Consider the following 21,547-nt stretch of genomic DNA (forward strand, 5'->3'; position numbering starts at 1 on the left):
ACCAACTTGCCCACTAAGTACACCTCTGCTGTTTTCAACCAAGATCTCAGCTATCACTGCCTCATTGCCTGCATCCGTAATGGGTCAGCTGTCAAACGACCTCCACTCATCACTGTCAAACGCTCCCTGAAACATTTCAGCAAGCAAGCCTTTCTAATCGACCTGGCCCTGGTATCCTGGAAGGATATTGACCTCATCCCGTCAGTAGAGGATGACTGGTTATTTTTTTTTTAAATGCCTTCCTCACCATCTTAAATAAGCATGCCCCATTCAAGAAATGTAGAACCAGAAACAGATATAGCCCTTGGTTCTCCCCAGACCTGACTGCCCTTAACCAACACAAAAACATCCTGTGGCATTCTGCATTAGCATCGAACAGCCCCCGTGATATGCAACTTTTCAGGAAAGTTAGAAACCAATATACACAGGCAGTTAGAAAAGCCAAGGCTAGCTTTTTCAAGCAGAAATTTGCTTCCTGCAACTCAAACTCAAAAAGTTCTGGGACATTGTAAAGTCCATGGAGAATAAGAACACCTCCTCCCAACTGCCCACTGCACTGAGGAAAGGAAACTCTGTCACCACCGATAAACCCACTATAATTGAGAATTTCAATAAGCATTTTTCTACGGCTGGCCATGCTTTCCACCTGGCTAACCCTACTGCAGTCAACAGCACTGCACCCCCCACAGCTACTCACCCAAGCCTTCCCCATTTCTCCTTCTCCCAAATCCAGTCAGCTGATGTTCTGAAAGAGCTGCAAAATCTGGACCCCTACAAATCATCCGGGCTAGGCAATCTGGACCCTTTCTTTCTAAAATTATCTGCCGGAATTATTGCAACCCCTATTACTAGCCTGTTCAACCTCTCTTTCGTGTCGTCTGAGATTCCCATAGATTGGAAAGCAGCTGCGGTCATCCCCCTCTTCAAAGGAGGGGACACTCTTGACCCAAATTGCTACAGACCTATATCCATCCTACCCTGCCTTTCTAAGGTCTTCGAAAGCCAAGTCAACAAACAGATTACTGACCATTTCGAATCCCACCGCACCTTCTCCGCTATGCAATCTGGTTTCAGAGCTGGTCATGGGTGCACCTCAGCCACGCTCAAGGTCCTAAACGATATCGTAACCGCCATCGATAAGAAACAATACTGTGCTGCCGTATTCATTGACCTGGCCAAAGCTTTCGACTCTGTCAATCACCACATCCTCATCGGCAGACTCAATAGACTTGGTTTCTCAAATGATTGCATCGCCTGGTTCACCAACTACTTCTCTGATACAGTTCAGTGTGTCAAATCGGAGGGCCTGTTGTCAGGACCTCTGGCAGTCTCTATGGGGGTACCACAGGGTTCAATTCTTGGGCCAAGTCTTTTCTCTGTATACATCAATGATGTCGCTCTTGCTGCTGGTGAGTCTCTGATCCACCTCTACGCAGACGACACCATTCTGTATACTTCTGGCCCTTCTTTGGACACTGTGTTAACAACCCTCCAGACGAGCTTCAATGCCATACAACTCTCCTTCCGTGGCCTCCAACTGCTCCTAAATACAAGTAAAACTAAATGCATACTCTTCAACCGATCGCTGCCTGCACCTGCCCGCCTGTCCAGCATCACTACTCTGTACGGTTCTGACTTAGAATATGTGGACAACTACAAATACCTAGGTGTCTGGTTAGACTGTAAACTCTCCTTCCAGACTCACATCAAACATCTCCAATCCAAAGTTAAATCTAGAATTGGCTTCCTATTTCGCAACAAAGCATCCTTCACTCATGCTGCCAAACATACCCTCGTAAAACTTACCATCCTACCGATCCTCGACTTCGGCGATGTCATTTTCAAAATGGCCTCCAATACCCTACTCAACAAACTGGATGCAGCCTATCACAGTGCCATCCGTTTTGTCAACAAAGCCCCATATACTACCCACCACTGCGACCTGTACGCTCTCGTTGGCTGGCCTTCGCGTCATAATCGTCGCCAAACCCACTGGCTCTAGGTCATCTACAAGACCCTGCTAGGTAAAGTCCCCCCTTATCTCCGCTCACTGGTCACCATAGCAGCACCTACCTGTAGCACGCGCTCCAGCAGGTATATCTCTCTGGTCACCCCCAAAGCCAATTCCTCCTTTGGCCGCCTCTCCTTCCAGTTCTCTGCTGCCAATGATTGGAACGAACTACAAAAATCTCTGAAACTGAAAACACTTATCTCCCTCACTAGCTTTAAGAACCAGCTGTCAGAGCAGCTCACAGATCACTGCACCTGTACATAGCCCATCTATAATTTAGCCCAAACAACTACCTCTTCCCCTACTGTATTTATTTATTTGATTTATTTTGCTCCTTTGCACCCCATTATTTCTATTTTGCACTATCTGCTACTACAAATCTACCATTCCAGTGTTTTACTTGCTATATTGTATGTACAGTGGGGGGAAAAAGTATTTGATCCCCTGCTGATTTTTGTACGTTTGCCCACTTACAAAGAAATGATCAGTCTATAATTTTAATGGTAGGTTTATTTGAACAGTGAGAGACAGAAAAACAACAAAAAAATCCAGAAAAATGCATGTCAAAAATGTTAAAAGGATTTGCATTTTAATGAGGGAAATAAGTATTTGACCCCTCTGCAAAACATGACTTAGTACTTGGTGGCAAAACCCTTGTTGGCAATCACAGAGGTCAGACGTTTCTTGTAGTTGGCCACCAGGTTTGCACACATCTCAGGAGGGATTTTGTCCCACTCCTCTTTGCAGATCTTCTCCAAGTCATTAAGGTTTCGAGGCTGACGTTTGGCAACTCGAACCTTCAGCTCCCTCCACAGATTTTCTATGGGATTAAGGTCTGGAGACTGGCTAGGCCACTCCAGGACCTTAATGTGCTTCTTCTTGAGCCACTCCTTTGTTGCCTTGGCCGTGTGTTTGGGTCATTGTCATGCTGGAATGCCCATCCACGACCCATTTTCAATACCCTGGCTGAGGGAAGGAGGTTCTCACCCAAGATTTGACAGTACATGGCCCCGTCAAATGATGCGGTGAAGTTGTCCTGTCCCCTTAGCAGAAAAACACCCCCAAAGCATAATGTTTCCACCTCCATGTTTGACGGTGGAGATGGTGTTGTTGGGGTCATAGGCAGCATTCCTCCTCATCCAAACACGGCGAGTTGAGTTGATGCCAAAGAGCTCCATTTTGGTCTCATCTGACCACAACACTTTCACCAGTTGTCCTCTGAATCATTAAGATGTTCATTGGCAAACTTCAGACGGGCATGTATATGTATTCTTGAGCAGGGGGACCTTGCGGGCGCTGCAGGATTTAAGTCCTTCACGGTGTAATGTGTTACCAATTGTTTTCTTGGTGACTTTGGTCCCAGCTGCCTTGAGGTCATTGACAAGATCCTCCTGTGTAGTTCTGGGCTGATTCCTCACCGTTCTCATGATCATTGCAACTCCCCGAGGTGAGATTTTGCATGGAGCCCCAGGCCAAGGGATATTGACAGTTCTTTTGTGTTTTTTCCATTTGCGAATAATCGCACCAAATGTTGTCACCTTCTCACCAAGCTGCTTGGCGATGGTCTTGTAGCCCATTCCAGCCTTGTGTAGGTCTACAATCTAGTCCCTGATATCCTTGGAGAGCTCTTTGGCCTTCGCCATGATGGAGAGTTTGGAATCTGATTGATTGATTGCTTCTGTGGACAGGTGTCTTTTTTACAGGTAACAAGCTGCGGTTAGGAGCACTCCCTTTAAGAGTGTGCTCCTAATCTCAGCTCGTTACCTGTATAAAAGACACCTGGGAGCCAGAAATCTTTCTGATTGAGAGGGGGTCCAATACTTATTTCCCTCATTAAAATGCAAATCAATTTATAACATTTTTGACATGCGTTTTTCTGGATATTTTTGTTGTCATTCTGTCTCTCACTGTTCAAATAAACATACCATTAAAATTACAGACTGATCCTTTCTTTATCAGTGGGCAAACGTACAAAATCAGCAGGGAGTCAAATACTTTCCCCCCCCCCCCACTTTACTTTGCCACCATGGCCTTTTTTGCCTTTACCTCCCTTATCTCACCTCATTTGCTTACATTGCATATAGACTTATTTTTCCACTGTATCATTGACTGTATGTTTGTTTTACTCTATGTGTAACTCTGTGTACAACTTGTATGTTGTCTAACTGCTTTGCTTTATCTTGGCCAGGTCGCAATTGTAAATGAGAACTTGTTCTCAACTTGCCTTAAATAAAGGTGAAATAAATAAAATAAAATAAAAAGACAAATGTATACATTGGGTGAACAATAATGATTTTCTAATAAAAAAAATATTTGAACAGTGATATAGTGTATTACCATTAGAGACAGGAGTCTGTACAGTCATATAGTGTATTACCATAAGAGACAGGAGTCTCTACAGTCATATAGTGTATTACCATTAGAGACAGGAGTCTCTACAGTCATATAGTGTATTACCATTAGAGACAGGAGTCTGTACAGTCATATAGTGTATTACCATTAGAGACAGGAGTCTGTACAGTCATATAGTGTATTACCATTAGAGACAGGAGTCTCTACAGTCATATAGTGTATTACCATTAGAGACAGGAGTCTGTACAGTCATATAGTGTATTACCATTAGAGACAGGAGTCTCTACAGTCATATAGTGTATTACCATTAGAGACAGGAGTCTGTACAGTCATAGAGACAGGAGTCTCTACAGTCATATAGTGTATTAACATTAGAGACAGGAGTCTGTACAGTTGGTTTGAGTTCCAGGCAGTAAAACAGACATTTTAAAAACAACTCAAGTGGATATCATGTAACCTCAGTATGACCTTGCCATCACAAATTGTTTTCAGAATGTAAATCAAAACCTTAAAGTACCAATATCTTTGCCTGGCTTCCCAAACGCCTTGCATTGGCCAAACGCTATGCCACGCCCACGGACGTTAGTTTCTTCTCTGCAATGAGTCTGGATCTGAGTTCCTCCCTGTCAATTTCTAGAACACAAACACATTCTAAACTTTCTGATTGGTCCCAGAAAACAATGGGTTGGGCCAGAGCCAGAACACAAGTGGTTAACTTCTTTGGGCTAGGGGGCAGTATTTTGACGTCTGGATGAAAAGCGAACCCAAAGTAAACTGCCTGCTACTCAGGCCCAGAAGCTAGGATATGCATATAATTAGTAGATTTGGATAGAAAACACTCTGAAGTTTCTAAAACTGTTAGAATAATGTCTGTGACTATAACAGAACTGATTTGGCAGGCGAAGCCCGAGCACAATTCGAGGTCATTGTGTTTTCCAATTATTTTCTATGGGAAGCCCTATTTATGAAGAACCTGGTTGTAGTTCCTATGGCTTCCACTAGATGTCAACAGTCTTTAGAAATTGTTCGATGTTTTTCTTTTGAGAAATTAGGAAGTATGGCTGTTCTTTGTAAGTGTCACTCCAGGTGGACTCTACTGTTTCGCTGCGCGTGAACTGGAACACGCTTCACGTTGTTTTTATCCGGTATTGGAAACAGTTTATTCCGTCTTCAATTTTATCGATTATTTACATTTTAAGATACCTGAGGTTGGATTAGGAACGTTGTTTGAAATGTTTGGACCAAGTTTACAGGTAACTTATTAGATACTTTGTAGTCATGTTGGGCGAGTTGGAACCGGTGTATTTCTGAATCAAACGCGCCAAATAAATTGACATTTTGGGGATATAAAGAAGGAATTTATCGAACAAAATGACCATTCATTGTGTCAATGAGACATTTGGGATTGCAAAAAGAAGGAGATCTTCAAAGGTAAGGCATTTATTATATGGATATTTCTGAGTTTTGTGTCACACCAGCCTGGTTGAAAAATTATTTTAATGCGTTTGAATATTGATATTCCTGAAGTTTGAATTTGGCGCGCTGCCATTTCACTGGATGTTGTCAAATCGATCCCGCTAAAGGGATTGGCGCGTGCCTGTTTTCTGTGTCTGTTTTCCTTGCCTGAAGCTGTTTTCCTCTCCGCTACAGTTCTGCCCGCTCTGACTCTGGTCCCTGTCTCCAGTCCCACGTCTCATCATCCTACTCTGTCCTGGATTCCCCACTCTGCTACTCCCTTGGATTCCCCTCCGGACTTGCTTACCCTGTCCCAACCCCTCTCGCTCCAGTCTCAGCCTCCTCACCTGGTTTCCTGCAACCCGCCCGAGCTTCCCCTGACCTGCACTCCATCTTCCCCGTGTTTCTATAAATACTTTGGTTACTTCATCCCAGTCTCCTTGTCTGAGTCTGCTCTTGGGTTCCCCTATTCCACTCCGTGTAACAATATCTAGGTACAGTACATTCAGTTCCAAAAGCCATTTGGAAAAAACTGAAAAGAAAACTAACATTGTAAGCTAACATTATATTAGGTTCTATAACATTCTAAACTAACATTCTAACCTAATGTTTTATAACATTCTAACCTAACGTTCTATAACATTCTAACCTAACATTCTATTACATTCTAACCTAACATTCTATTACATTCTAACCTAACGTTCTATAACATTTTAACCTAACATTCTATAACATTCTGACCTAACATTCTATAACATTCTGACCTAACATTCTATAACATTCTAACCTAACATTCTATAACATTCTAACCTAACATTCTATAACATTCTAACCAAACGTTCTATAACATTCTAACCAAACGTTCTATAACATTCTAACCTAATGTTCTATGACATTCTAACCTAACGTTCTATAACATTCTAACCTAACATTCTATAACATTCTAACCTAACATTCTATTACATTGTAACGTAACATTCTAACCTAACGTTCTATAACATTCTAACCTAACGTTCTATAACATTCTAACCTAACATTCTAACCTAACATTCTGTAACATTCTAGCCTAACGTTCTATAACATTCTAGCCTAACGTTCTATAACATTCTAGCCTAACGTTCTATAACATTCTAGCCTAACGTTCTATAACATTCTAGCCTAACGTTCTATAACATTCTAGCCTAACGTTCTATAACATTCTAACCTAACGTTCTATAACATTCTAACCTAACGTTCTATAACATTCTAACCTAACATTCTATAACATTCTAACCTAACATTCTATAACATTCTAACCTAACGTTCTATAACATTCTAACCTAACGTTCTATAACATTCTAACCTAACATTATTTTGAACTATCCCAATAAAAGGTTTGAAAATATGACCCGCCATACGTGATTACATTCCCCTTCCCTGACCCAGAGATTTGGTTTCCCAGCCTAAGCCTAAGCCTCAGCCCCCAGCCCCAGCCCCCAGCCTACCACTGACTGTCATTACACATGGTTGAGTTCCTAAGTAAAGGCCACTAGCTATTCTGAGAGGACCACCAGATCAGACCCACGAGGGTGCGTCCTAAATGGCAACCTATTCCCTTTATACTCTAGTCCACTACTGTTGCTCTGGTGAAACTATAGAGGGAATAGGTTGCCATTTGATATGTAGCTGTAGACCATTAGGCTGTGGGAGGGTCACATGGTGTGTCTGTACGTGGAGAGGGGTTCACTTACAATGTTGGGAACACAGAATGTTTACATTGCTATCCAGGCCACGCCTTTGAGGGCCCTGAAATATGACGGCCATAAAAAGTAAGGGGACGTGGATGACGTGCAAACCAATATTTAATTTCTGAATTGGTTACAATTAGTTTAGGGTTAAGGTTAGGGGTTGGGCTAGTTGGGGGGTCAACGGGATGCTAGTCAGAAAAGTCTTATAAAAGTCTCTCCACATGAATTCTGGGGAAAGGCTCCTTTCGGGAGTTTTGGTGTTGAGAAGAAGACAGAACAGTCTGCATGTAGCCTCGTCCAGAACTGTCTGCATGTAGCCTAGTCCAGAACTGTCTGCATGTAGCCTAGTCCAGAACTGCCTGCATGTAGCCTCGTCCAGAACTGCCTGCATGTAGCCTAGTCCAGAACTGTCTGCATGTAGCCTCATCCAGAACTGCCTGCATGTAGCCTAGTCCAGAACTGTCTGCATGTAGCCTAGTCCAGAACTGTCTGCATGTAGCCTAGTCCAGAACTGTCTGCATGTACTGTAGCCTAGTCCAGAACTGTCTGCATGTAGCCTAGTCCAGAACTGTCTGCATGTAGCCTAGTCCAGAACTGTCTGCATGTAGCCTAGTCCAGAACTGTCTGCATGTACTGTAGCCTAGTCCAGAACTGTCTGCATGTAGCCTAGTCCAGAACTGTCTGCATGTAGCCTAGTCCTGAACTGTCTGCATGTAGCCTAGTCCAGAACTGCCTGCATGTAGCCTCGTCCAGAACTGTCTGCATGTAGCCTAGACCTGAATTGTCTGCATGTAGCCTAGTCCAGAACTGTCTGCATGTAGCCTAGTCCAGAACTGTCTGCATGTAGCCTAGTCCAGAACTGTCTGCATGTAGCCTAGTCCAGAACTGTCTGCATGTAGCCTAGACCAGAACTGTCTGCATGTAGCCTAGTCCAGAACTGTCTGCATGTAGCCTAGTCCAGAACTGTCTGCATGTAGCCTAGTCCAGAACTGCCTGCATGTAGCCTAGTCCAGAACTGTCTGTATGTAGCCTAGTCCAGAACTGTCTGCATGTAGCCTCGTCCAGAACTGCCTGCATGTAGCCTCGTCCAGAACTGTCTGCATGTAGCCTAGTCCAGAACTGTCTGCATGTAGCCTAGTCCCGAACTGTCTGCATGTAGCCTAGTCCAGAACTGTCTGCATGTACTGTAGCCTAGTCCAGAACTGTCTGCATGTAGCCTAGTCCAGAACTGTCTGCATGTAGCCTAGTCCAGAACTGTCTGCATGTAGCCTAGTCCAGAACTGTCTGCATGTACTGTAGCCTAGTCCAGAACTGCCTGCATGCAGCCTAGTCCAGAACTGTCTGCATGTAGCCTAGTCCTGAACTGTCTGCATGTAGCCTAGTCCAGAACTGCCTGCATGTAGCCTCGTCGAGAACTGTCTGCATGTAGCCTAGACCTGAATTGTCTGCATGTAGCCTAGTCCAGAACTGTCTGCATGTAGCCTAGTCCAGAACTGTCTGCATGTAGCCTAGACCATAACTGTCTGCATGTAGCCTAGACCTGAACTGTCTGCATGTAGCCTAGACCTGAACTGTCTGCATGTAGCCTAGACCAGAACTGTCTGCATGTAGCCTAGTCCAGAACTGCCTGCATGTAGCCTAGTCCAGAACTGTCTGTATGTAGCCTAGTCCAGAACTGTCTGCATGTAGCCTCGTCCAGAACTGTCTGCATGTAGCCTAGTCCAGAACTGTCTGCATGTAGCCTAGTCCAGAACTGTCTGCATGTAGCCTAGTCCAGAACTGTCTGCATGTACTGTAGCCTAGTCCAGAACTGTCTGCATGTAGCCTAGTCCAGAACTGTCTGCATGTAGCCTAGTCCAGAACTGTCTGCATGTAGCCTAGTCCAGAACTGTCTGCATGTACTGTAGCCTAGTCCAGAACTGCCTGCATGCAGCCTAGTCCAGAACTGTCTGCATGTAGCCTAGTCCTGAACTGTCTGCATGTAGCCTAGTCCAGAACTGCCTGCATGTAGCCTCGTCCAGAACTGTCTGCATGTAGCCTAGACCTGAATTGTCTGCATGTAGCCTAGTCCAGAACTGCCTGCATGTAGCCTAGTCCAGAACTGTCTGCATGTAGCCTAGACCATAACTGTCTGCATGTAGCCTAGACCTGAACTGTCTGCATGTAGCCTAGACCTGAACTGTCTGCATGTAGCCTAGACCTGAACTGTCTGCATGTAGCCTAGTCCAGAACTGTCTGCATGTAGCCTAGACCTGAACTGTCTGCATGTAGCCTAGTCCAGAACTGTCTGCATGTAGCCTAGTCCAGAACTGCCTGCATGTAGCCTAGTCCAGAACTGCCTGCATGTAGCCTCGTCCAGAACTGCCTGCATGTACTGTAGCCTAGTCCAGAACTGTCTGCATGTACTGGCCTAGTCCAGAACTGTCTGCATGTACTGTAGCCTAGTCCAGAACTGTCTGCATGTACTGTAGCCTAGTCCAGAACTGTCTGCATATACTGTAGCCTCGTCCAGAACTGTCTGCATGTACTGTAGCCTAGACCTGAACTGTCTGCATGTAGCCTAGTCCAGAACTGTCTGCATGTAGCTTAGTCCAGAAAATAAAAGGTGATAGCATCTTCCATAAAATGGCATCTCCCAACTGCCTGCATATTTTTACCTCCAAAAAGAGGTAGATGAGAAACGTCTTCTACCATAATATCCAGATTGAACCCTAACCTATCAATGACATTTTCAACTCGATCAATTGTCTGGATTCAATCCAACTCGATTGAAAATATCACTTTAGAACTTTCCACGTCAGTGACATTGATAACAGTAAGGTGACACTGGGAATCCTAATGATTCTATTTCTGACGCTACAGCTGTGGCCGGGTTGTAAAACAACCTCGCTGGAGAGATTTGGAAGTGGCTGAGAGGGTCTCGGTCTGATTGGACACACAGAGGGAGCAGTTCGCGCCACAAAGCCTGGGCATAAACCACACCTGGCTTCAAGTAGTATTTGGAATCTTTTGAATAATTTAGATGTGCTTGATTGAACATGCCTGATGCAATGGAACCAATGGAACCAATGGAACCAAGTCCAACAAGTCCAAACCCCACCCATCAACCTGTCCAGGAACGCTCAGTCAGAAAACACTGACTCAAAGTATTTGAACATTTCAAATAGTATTTGAACATGCAGAAAAAGCTCTCTGTGGCACCCTGCCTCTGGTGTAACCTAACCCATCTGTCTGAATACTGGGAAGAAGATCACTTGACTTGAACAATCTGGATTCCACTATTCTGTTAACGCTAGTCTGTAATGCCAGTCTGTGACACTAGTCTGTAACACTAGTCTGTTAACGCTGCTAGTCTGTGACACTAGTCTGTGACACGAGTCTGTAAAACGAGTCTGTAACACTAGTCTGTAAAACAAGTCTGTGACACTAGTCTGTGACACTAGTCTAACACTAGTCTGTGACACTAGTCTAACACTAGTCTGTAACACTAGTCTGTAACACTAGTCTGTGACGCTAGTCTGTGATGCCAGTCTGTAACACTAGTCTGTGACACTAGTCTGTGACACTAGTCTGTAATGCCAGTCTGTAACACTAGTCTGTGACACTAGTCTGTAATGCCAGTCTGTAACACTAGTCTGTGACACTAGTCTGTGACATTAGTCTGTAACACTAGTCTGTGACACTAGTCTGTAACACTAGTCTGTGACACTAGTCTGTGACACTAGTCTGTAACACTAGTCTGTAACACTAGTCTGTGACACTAGTCTGTAATGCCAGTCTGTGACACTAGTCTGTAATGCCAGTCTGTGACACTAGTCTGTGACACTAGTCTGTGACACAAGTCTGTAACACTAGTCTGTAACACTAGTCTGTAATGCCAGTCTGTAACACTAGTCTGTAATGCCAGTCTGTAACACTAGTCTGTAACACTAGTCTGTAACACTAGTCTGTAATGCCAGTCTGTAACACTAGTCTGTGACACTAGTCTGTGACACTAGTCTGTAACACTAGTCTGTAATGCCAGTCTGTAACACTAGTCTGTAATGCCAGTCTGTAACACTAGTCTGTAATGCCAGTCTGTAACACTAGTCTGTAATGCCAGTCTGTGACACTAGTCTGTAACACTAGTCTGTAATGCCAGTCTGTAACACTAGTCTGTAATGCCAGTCTGTAACACTAGTCTGTAACACTAGTCTGTAACACTAGTCTGTGACACTAGTCTGTAACGCCAGTCTGTAACGCCAGTCTGTGACACTAGTCTGTGACACTAGTCTGTGACACTAGTCTGTAATGCCAGTCTGTAACACTAATCTGTAACTGTAGTCTGTGACACTAGTCTGTGACACTAGTCTGTGACACTAGTCTGTAATGCCAGTCTGTGACACTAGTCTGTGACACTAGTCTGTGACACTAGTCTGTAATGCCAGTCTGTGACACTAGTCTGTGACACTAGTCTGTGACACTAGTCTGTAATGCCAGTCTGTGACACTAGTCTGTGACACTAGTCTGTAACACTAGTCTGTGACACTAGTCTGTAATGCCAGTCTGTGACACTAGTCTGTGACACTAGTCTGTGACACTAGTCTGTGACACTAGTCTGTAATGCCAGTCTGTGACACTAGTCTGTGACACTAGTCTGTGACACTAGTCTGTAACACTAGTCTGTGACACTAGTCTGTGACACTAGTCTATGACACTAGTCTGTAACACTAGTCTGTAACACTAGTCTGTGACACTAGTCTGTGACACTAGTCTGTAATGCCAGTCTGTAACACTAGTCTGTGACACTAGTCTGTAATGCCAGTCTGTGACACTAGTCTGTGACACTAGTCTGTGACACTAGTCTGTGACACTAGTCTGTAACACTAGTCTGTAACACTAGTCTGTAACACTAGTCTGTGACACTAGTCTGTAACACTAGTCTGTGACACTAGTCTAACACTAGTCTGTAATGCCAGTCTGTAACACTAGTCTGTAACACGAGTCTGTAAAACGAGTCTATAACTGTAGTCTGTGACACTAGTCTGACACTAGTATGCAACTGTAGTCTGTGACACTAGTCTAACATGTGGGTTCACCATAGCTCAGTGGGTTAGAGCATGGAAGATGCCGGAAACACCAGAGATGTGGGGTTTGATTCCAGCATGGCCCCCGCATTGAAACACCAGAGATGTGAGAACTGATTCCAGCATGGCCCCTGCATGGAAAACACCAGAGATTTGAGAACTGATTCCAGCATGGCCCCCACATGGAAAACACCAGAGATGTGGGGTTTGATTCCAGCATGGCCCCTGCATGGAAAACACCAGAGATGTGAGAACTGATTCCAGCATGGCCCCCGCATTGAAACACCAGAGATGTGGGAACTGATTCCAGCATGGCCTCTGCATGGAAAACACCAGAGATGTGGGAACTGATTCCAGCATGGCCCCTGCATGGAAAACACCAGAGATGTGAGAATTGATTCCAGCATGGCCCCTGCATGGAAAACACCAGAGATGTGAGAATTGATTCCAGCATGGCCCCTGCATGGAAAACACCAGAGATGTGAGAATTGATTCCAGCATGGCCCCTGCATGAAAAACACCAGAGATTTGGGGTTTGATTCCAGCATGGCCCTTGCATGGAAAACACCAGAAATGTGGGAATTGATTGCAGCATGGCCCCGGCATGGGTTCCTCATGGCCCCCGCATGATCCCTGCATGCTGCCAAGTGGCCTACTATCATGTTGTTATTATTAGTGTGTACTCTACAGCCCTGGGTCAAAAATATAATGTGAAATACTTTTAAATCCTTGTCTGAAACATGGCTGAAAACATGCCTGGTCAGTCATATACCCTATCCCAGAGAGAATATGTATGCCTTTTCCGAGCCAGAAAGGGTCCATACCTCCTGCTTATGTGGCATGAAGCAGCTTGATGTACAAATAAACCCCCTGAACAGGATGCTACGAACCATAGCAACTACTATGTCATTACTATGTCATAAACCCCCTGAACAGGATGCTACGAACCATAGCAACTACTATGTCATTACTATGTCATAAACCCCCTGAACAGGATGCTACGAACCATAGCAACTACTATGTCATTACTATGTCATAAACCCCCTGGACAGGATGCTACGAACCATAGCAACTACTATGTCATTACTATGTCATAAACCCCCGGACAGGATGCTAGAAACCATAGCAACTACTATGTCATTACTATGTCATAAACCCCCGGACAGGATGCTACGAACCATAGCAACTACTATGTCATTACTATGTCATAAACCCCCTGGACAGGATGCTACGAACCATAGCAACTACTATGTCATTACTATGTCATAAACCCCCTGGACAGGATGCTACGAACCATAGCAACTACTATGTCATTACTATGTCATAAACCCCCTGGACAGGATGCTACGAACCATAGCAACTACTATGTCATTACTATGTCATAAACCCCCTGGACAGGATGCTACGAACCATAGCAACTACTATGTCATTACTATGTCATAAACCCCATGAACAGGATGCTACGAACCATAGCAACTACTATGTCATTACTATGTCATAAACCCCCTGAACAGGATGCTACGAACCATAGCAACTACTATGTCATTACTATGTCATAAACCCCCTGGACAGGATGCTACGAACCATAGCAACTACTATGTAATAACAATGAATGACAAAATGAAGGTCACCTTGTATAAAGCTTGCAGCTGAGGTTGCTTACCTTGGGTGTGTTACAGAGGTAGCGTAACACCTCTCCGATGTACTGGACCACGGTAACGTTGTACTTCCTGCATTCATCCCAGAACTGAGAGGCCGAGAACTTCCTCCTCAGAATGATGGTGGAGCCTGGGATGGACAAATAGAAGAGATGAGGGAGGAACAATGAAAATATCAGTTTTAAGAACCTGCAGGTGATATCGCTTCATATCAACCAATGGCAGACCTGAAATGCTGACAAAACTGTTATGGTAAGTCAGCAGTGTGCATCATCATCATCATTTTACATTACATTTAAGTCATTTAGCAGACGCTCTTATCCAGAGCGACTTACAAATTGGTGCATTCACCTTATGATATCCAGTGGAACAACCACTTTACAATAGTGCATCTAAATCTTTTAAGGGAGGGAGTTAGAAGGATTACTTTATCCTATCCTAGGTATTCCTTAAAGAGGTGGGGTTTCAGGTGTCTCCGGAAGGTGGTGATTGATTCCGCTGTCCTGGCGTCGTGAGGGAGCTTGTTCCACCATTGGGGTGCCAGAGCAGCGAACAGTTTTGACTGGGCTGAGCGGGAACTGTGCTTCCTCAGAGGTAGGGGGGCCAGCAGGCCAGAGGTGGATGAACGCAGTGCCCTTGTTTGGGTGTAGGGCCTGATCAGAGCCTGAGGGTATGGAGGTGCCGTTCCCTTCACAGCTCCGTAGGCAATCACCATGGTCTTGTAGCGGATGCGAGCTTCAACTGGAAGCCAGTGGAGAGAGCGGAGGAGCGGGGTGACGTGAGAGAACTTGGGAAGGTTGAACACCAGACGGGCTGCGGCGTTCTGGATGAGTTGTAGGGGTTTAATGGCACAGGCAGGGAGCCCAGCCAACAGCGAGTTGCAGTAATCCAGACGGGAGATGACAAGTGCCTGGATTAGGACCTGCGCCACTTCCTGTGTGAGGCAGGGTCGTACTCTGCGAATGTTGTAGAGCATGAACCTACAGGATCGGGTCACCGCCTTGATGTTAGTGGAGAACGACAGGGTGTTGTCCAGGATCACGCCAAGGTTCTTAGCACTCTGGGAGGAGGACACAAGGGAGTTGTCAACCGTGATGGCGAGATCATGGAACGGGCAGTCCTTCCCCGGGAGGAAGAGCAGCTCCGTCTTGCCGAGGTTCAGCTTGAGGTGGTGATCCGTCATCCACACTGATATGTCTGACAGACATGCAGAGATGCGATTCGCCGCCTGGTTATCAGAAGGGGGAAAGGAGAAGATTAATTGTGTGTCGTCTGCATAGCAATGATAGGAGAGACCATGTGAGGATATGACAGAGCCAAGTGACTTGGTGTATAGCGAGAATAGGAGAGGGCCTAGAACAGAGCCCTGGGGGACACCAGTGGTGAGAGCGCATGATGCGGAGACAGATTCTCGCCACGCCACCTGGTAGGAGCGACCTGTCAGGTAGGACGCAATCCAAGCGTGGGCCGCGCCAGAGATGCCCAACTCGGAGAGGGTGGAGAGGAGGATCTGATGGTTCACAGTATCAAAGGCAGCAGATAGGTCTAGAAGGATGAGAGCAGAGGAGAGAGAGTTAGCTTTAGCAGTGCGGAGAGCCTCCGTGACACAGAGAAGAGCAGTCTCAGTTGAATGCCCAGTCTTGAAACCTGACTGATTAGGATCAAGAAGGTCATTCTGAGAGAGATAGCAGGAGAGCTGGCCAAGGACGGCACGTTCAAGAGTTTTGGAGAGAAAAGAAAGAAGGGATACTGGTCTGTAGTTGTTGACATCGGAGGGATTGAGTGTAGGTTTTTTCAGAAGGGGTGCAACTCTCGCTCTCTTGAAGACGGAAGGGACGTAGCCAGCGGTCAAGGATGAGTTGATGAGCGAGGTGAGGTAGGGGAGAAGGTCTCCGGAAATGGTCTGGAGAAGAGAGGAGGGGATAGGGTCAAGTGGGCAGGTTGTTGGGCGGCCGGCCGTCACAAGACGCGAGATTTCATCTGGAGAGAGAGGGGAGAAAGAGGTCAAAGCACAGGGTAGGGCAGTGTGAGCAGGACCAGCGGTGTCGTTTGACTTAGCAAACGAGGATCGGATATCGTCAACCTTCTTTTCAAAATGGTTGACGAAGTCATCCGCAGAGAGGGAGGAGGGGGGAGGGGGAGGAGGATTCAGGAGGGAGGAGAAGGTAGCAAAGAGCTTCCTAGGGTTAGAGGCAGATGCTTGGAATTTAGAGTGGTAGAAAGTGGCTTTAGCAGCAGAGACAGAAGAGGAGAATGTAGAGAGGAGGGAGTGAAAGGATGCCAGGTCCGCAGGGGAGGCGAGTTTTCCTCCATTTCCGCTCGGCTGCCCGGAGCCCTGTTCTGTGAGCTCGTAGTGAGTCGTCGAGCCACGGAGCAGGAGGGGAGGACCGAGCCGGCCTGGAGGATAGGGGACAGAGAAAATCAAAGGATGCAGAAAGGGAGGAGAGGAGGGTTGAGGAGGCAGAATCAGGAGATAGGTTGGAGAAGGTTTGAGCAGAGGGAAGAGATGATAGGATGGAAGAGGAGAGAGTAGCGGGAGAGAGAGAGCGAAGGTTGGGACGGCGCAATACCATCCGAGTAGGGGCAGAGTGAGAAGTGTTGGATGAGAGCAAGAGGGAAAAGGATACAAGGTAGTGGTCGGAGATTTGGAGCGGAGTTGCAATGAGATTAGTGGAAGAACAGCATCTAGTAAAGATAAGGTGAAGCGTATTGCCTGCCTTGTGAGTAGGGGGGGAAGGTGAGAGGGTGAGGTCAAAAGAGGAGAGGAGTGGAAAGAAGGAGGCAGAGAGGAATGAGTCAAAGTCAAAAATCATCATCATCATAAAAAACCCTAACACCCAGGCAGGAACAGGAATGAGCAGGACAGTGCTCTTATAAATGACCTTGTAATGGCCGTGAGAGCAGAAAAGTTGCCACATATGCTGTGAACCTGTTGTATTCACTTCAGTACTAAATGTCCCTTAAATATGCACCCATCAGAGGAAATGGTGCCTTTTTTTGTGGACAAAAGAAAGTACTAAGCTGGTACTGCATGTGCATCATAAATCAGCTTGGAGTTTTTCCTAACCACATGACCTGACCGGGACATTTCAAATAAAATGTTATTGGTCGCATGCACATCTTCAGCAGATGTTATTGCGGGTGTAGTGAAATGCTTGTGTTCCAAGCTCCAACAGTGCAGTAACATCTAACAATACACAACAATACAAACAAGTCTAAAAAGTAAAAGAATGGAATTAAGAAATATATCAATATTAGGACAAGGAACGTCAAAATCCCGAGTGTATATATACAGTAAGTTTGTACACACCTACTCATTCAAGCGTTTTTCTTTATTTTTTACAATATTCTACATTGTAGAATAATAGTGAAGACATCAAAACTATGAAATAACACATATTTAATCATGTACTAAACAAAAAAAGTGTTATACAAATCTATAGCCACCCTTTGCCTTGATGACAGTTTGCACACGCTTGGCATTCTCTCAACCAACTTCATGAGGTAATCACCTGGAATGCATTTCAATTAACAGGTGAGCCTTGTTAAAAGTTCATTTGTGGAATTTCTTTGAGCCAATCAGTTGTGTGGTGGGGGGTGGTATACAGAAGATAGCCCTAATTGGTAAAAGACCAAGTCCATATTATGGCAAGAACAGCTCAAATAAGCAAAGAGAAACAACAGTTCATCATTACTTTAAGACATGAAGGTCAGTCAATGCGGCACATTTCTAGAACTTTGAAAGTTTCTTCAAGTGCAGTCGCAAAAACTATCAAGCGCTATGATCAAACTCACGAGGACCGCCATAGGAAAGGAAGACCCGGAGCTACCTCTGCTGCAGAGGATGAGTTCATTGGAGTTACCAGCCTCAGAAATTGCATCCCAAATAAATGATTCACAGAGTTCAAGTTACAGACACATCTCAACATCAACATTTCAGAAGAGACTGTGTGAATCATTGTCAAATTGCTGCAAAGAAACCACTACTAAAGGACACCAATAATAAGAAGAGACTTTCTTGGGCCAATAAACACGAGCAATGGACATTAGACCGGTGGAAATCTGTCCTTTGGTCTGATGAGTCCAAATTTGAGATTTTTGGTTCCAGCCGCTGTGTCTTTGTGAGACGTAGAGTAGGTGAACGGATGATCTCTACATGTGTGGTTTCCACCGTGAAGCATGGAGGAGGAGGTGTGATGTGTGGGGGTGCTTTGCTGGTGACACTGTCAGTGATTTATTTAGAATTCAAGGCACACTTAACCAGCATGGCTACCACGGCATTCTGCAGCGATACGCCATCCTATCTGGTTTCGCTTAGTGGGACTATCATTTGTTTTTCAACAGGACAATGACCCAACCCACCTCCAGGTTGTGTAAGGGCTATTTGACCAAGATGGAGAGTGATGCAGTACTGCATCAGATGACCTGGCCTCCACAATCACCTGACCTCAAACCAATTGAGATGGTTTGGGATGAGTTGGACCGCAGAGAGAAGGAAAAGCATCCAACAAGTGCTCAGTATACAGTATGTGGGAACTCCTTCAAGACTGTTGGAAAAGTATTCCAGGTGAAGCTGATTAAGAGAATGCCAAGAGCGTGAAAAGCTGTCATCAAGGCAAAGGATGATTACTTCGAAGAATCTCAAATATATCATATATTTTGATTTGTTTAACACTTCTTTGGTTACTACATGTTTCCATATGTGTTATTTCATAGTTTTGATGTCTTCACTATTATTATACAATGTAGAAAATAGTAAAAATAAAGAAAACCCCTTGAATGAGTAGGTGTTCTAAAACTTTTGACCGGCAGTGTTATACAATATGGACAGTATATGTATGGAATATGTAGTATTGCTGAAGAATAGTACATGTACAGCAATAGTTGAATAGGATGGCCGTAACTGGAATACAGTATAAGGGAAAGGAAAGGGAAAGGGGGATACCTAGTCAGTTGTTCAACTGAATGCATTCAACAGATATATACATATGAAGTGGGTAAAACAGTATGTAAACTTTAAAGTGCCCAGTGTTCCATTATTAAAGTGCCCAGTGTTCCATTATTACAGTGCCCAGTGTTCCATTATTACAGTGCCCAGTGTTCCATGACTGTGTACATAGGGAAGCAGCCTCTAAGGTGCGTGGTAGAGTAACCGGATGATAGCCAGCTAGTGACAGTGACTAAAGTTCAGTGTAGGGTACTGGGTACGAGACAGATAGTGGTGACTATTTAACAGTCTGATGGTCTTGAGATAGAAGCTGTTTTTCAGTCTCTCGAGCTCAGCTTTGATGCTCCTGTACTGACTTGGCCTTCTGGATGGTAGTGAAGTGAACCGGCCGTGGCTCTGGGGGCCAAGACACATTTCTTCAGCCTCCTGAGGTTGGAGAGGTGTTGTTGCGCCTTCTTCACCACACTGTTTGTGTGGGTGGACAATTTCAGATTGTCCGTGATGTGTAAAACGTGAAGCTTTTCACCTTCTCCTGTCGATGTGGAAGAGGGCGTGCTCCCTCTGCTGTCTCATTTGACATTTTAGTCATTTAGCATCAAACATTAGTTCCCAGAACAATTACAATCAACCCCTGGGCAACCTCCAGGCCCCATTTATACATTAGACCATAACTAGAGCCTTGTTTAGAATCTGTCCTGGTCAGATTACGTGGTGAGGGGAAACTCTGGGCCCTAATCATAGTCTCTAACTAGAGCCTTGTTTAGAATCTGTCCTGGTCAGATTACGTGGTGAGGGGAAACTCTGGGCCCTAATCATAGTCTCTAACTAGAGCCTTGTTTAGAATCTGTCCTGGTCAGATTACGTGGTGAGGGAAAACTCCGGGCCCTAAACATAGTCTCTAACTAGAGCCTTGTTTAGAATCTGTCCTGGTCAGATTACGTGGTGAGGGAAAACTCTGGGCCCTAAACATAGTCTCTAAACATAGTCTCGACTAGAGCCAGGAGCTTTTCCTGGTCGTGTTAAGTGGTGAGGGGGAAAACCTGGGCTGGCTTTAAACCAACCCTGACATTCCAGAACCATAGTTCTCTCAGGCAAGGTAAAAAAGAGGCTGTTCCTCTGCTCTGCTCTGAGGTCAAACAGAGGAGTGAAATTAACTATAGCCCACTTGGAGAACTCAGGAAACCGGTCTCACTAAGAGAGTTGGCATCTCAGATGGCACCCTATTCCCTACATAGTGCATGGGTCTTGGTCAAAAGTAGTGCACTATAAAGGGAAAAGGGTGCCAGTTGGGACGGAGGAGAAAAGGAAGAAAGGACAGACTAACCCATTTGCTGTTTAGTTTTTTCCGCCCAGTGGCTTTGGCTGTGTTCAGACTACCGGGTTTACGTTCACAAAGACCTCTTTCATTTGATTTCCCATTGGGGGGAGGAGGGGAGTAAATGGCTAAGTAAAGGCTTCAACTAGAAAGGCCAAGCCACATTATTCCCCCTACCTACCTACTACCTCAATATTAACCCCTACCCACCAACTACCTCAATATTAATCCCTACCCACCTACTACCTCAATATTAACCCCTACCCACCTGCTACCTCAATATCACCCCAACCCACCTACTACCTAAATATTAACCCCTACCCACCTACTACCTCAATATTAAACCCTACCCACCTACTACCTCAAAACTAACCCCCAACCCACCTACTACCTCAATATTAAGCCCCAACCCACCTACTACCTCAATATTAACCCCCAACCCACCTACTACCTCAATATTAACCCCTACCCACCTACTACCTCAATATTACCCCCTACCCACCTACTACCTCAAAATTAATCCCCTACCCACCTACAACCTCAATATTTAACCCATACCCACTTACTACCTCAATATTACCCCATACCCACCTACTACCTCAATATTAACCCCATACCCACTTACTACCTCAATATTAACCCCATACCCACTTACTACCTCAATATTAACCCCATACCCACTTACTACCTCAATATTAACCCAATACCCACCTACTACCTCAATATTAGCCCTACCCACCTACTACCTCAATATTAATCCCTACCCACCTACTACCTCAATATTAACCCCTACCCACCTACTACCTCAATATTAACCCCTACCCACCTACTACCTCAATGTTACTCCCTACCCACCTACTACCTCAATATTACCCCCTACCCACCTACTACCTCAATATTACCCCAACCCACCTACTACCTCAATATTAACCCTACCCACCTACTACCTCAAAACTAACCCCAACCCACCTACTACCTCAATATTAAGCCCCTACCCACTTACTACCTCAATATT

The 21,547-nt window shown here is 45.1% G+C and overlaps 1 protein-coding gene across 1 annotated transcript in view; it reads right to left on the reverse strand.

Moving 5' to 3' along the window:
• The window catches only part of s27a2 (Very long-chain acyl-CoA synthetase), a 45,125-nt gene that overhangs the window by 6,809 nt on the left and 16,769 nt on the right, over window positions 1–21,547 (reverse strand). Inside the window, exon 4 of the mRNA NM_001141797.1 lies at window positions 14,275–14,399. Within this exon, the coding sequence (NP_001135269.1) occupies window positions 14,275–14,399 (125 nt within the window). The remainder of the gene's footprint in view (window positions 1–14,274; window positions 14,400–21,547) is intronic.

The sequence above is a fragment of the Salmo salar genome, chromosome ssa26 (assembly GCF_905237065.1).
Source record: "Salmo salar chromosome ssa26, Ssal_v3.1, whole genome shotgun sequence".
NCBI lineage: Eukaryota > Metazoa > Chordata > Actinopteri > Salmoniformes > Salmonidae > Salmo > Salmo salar.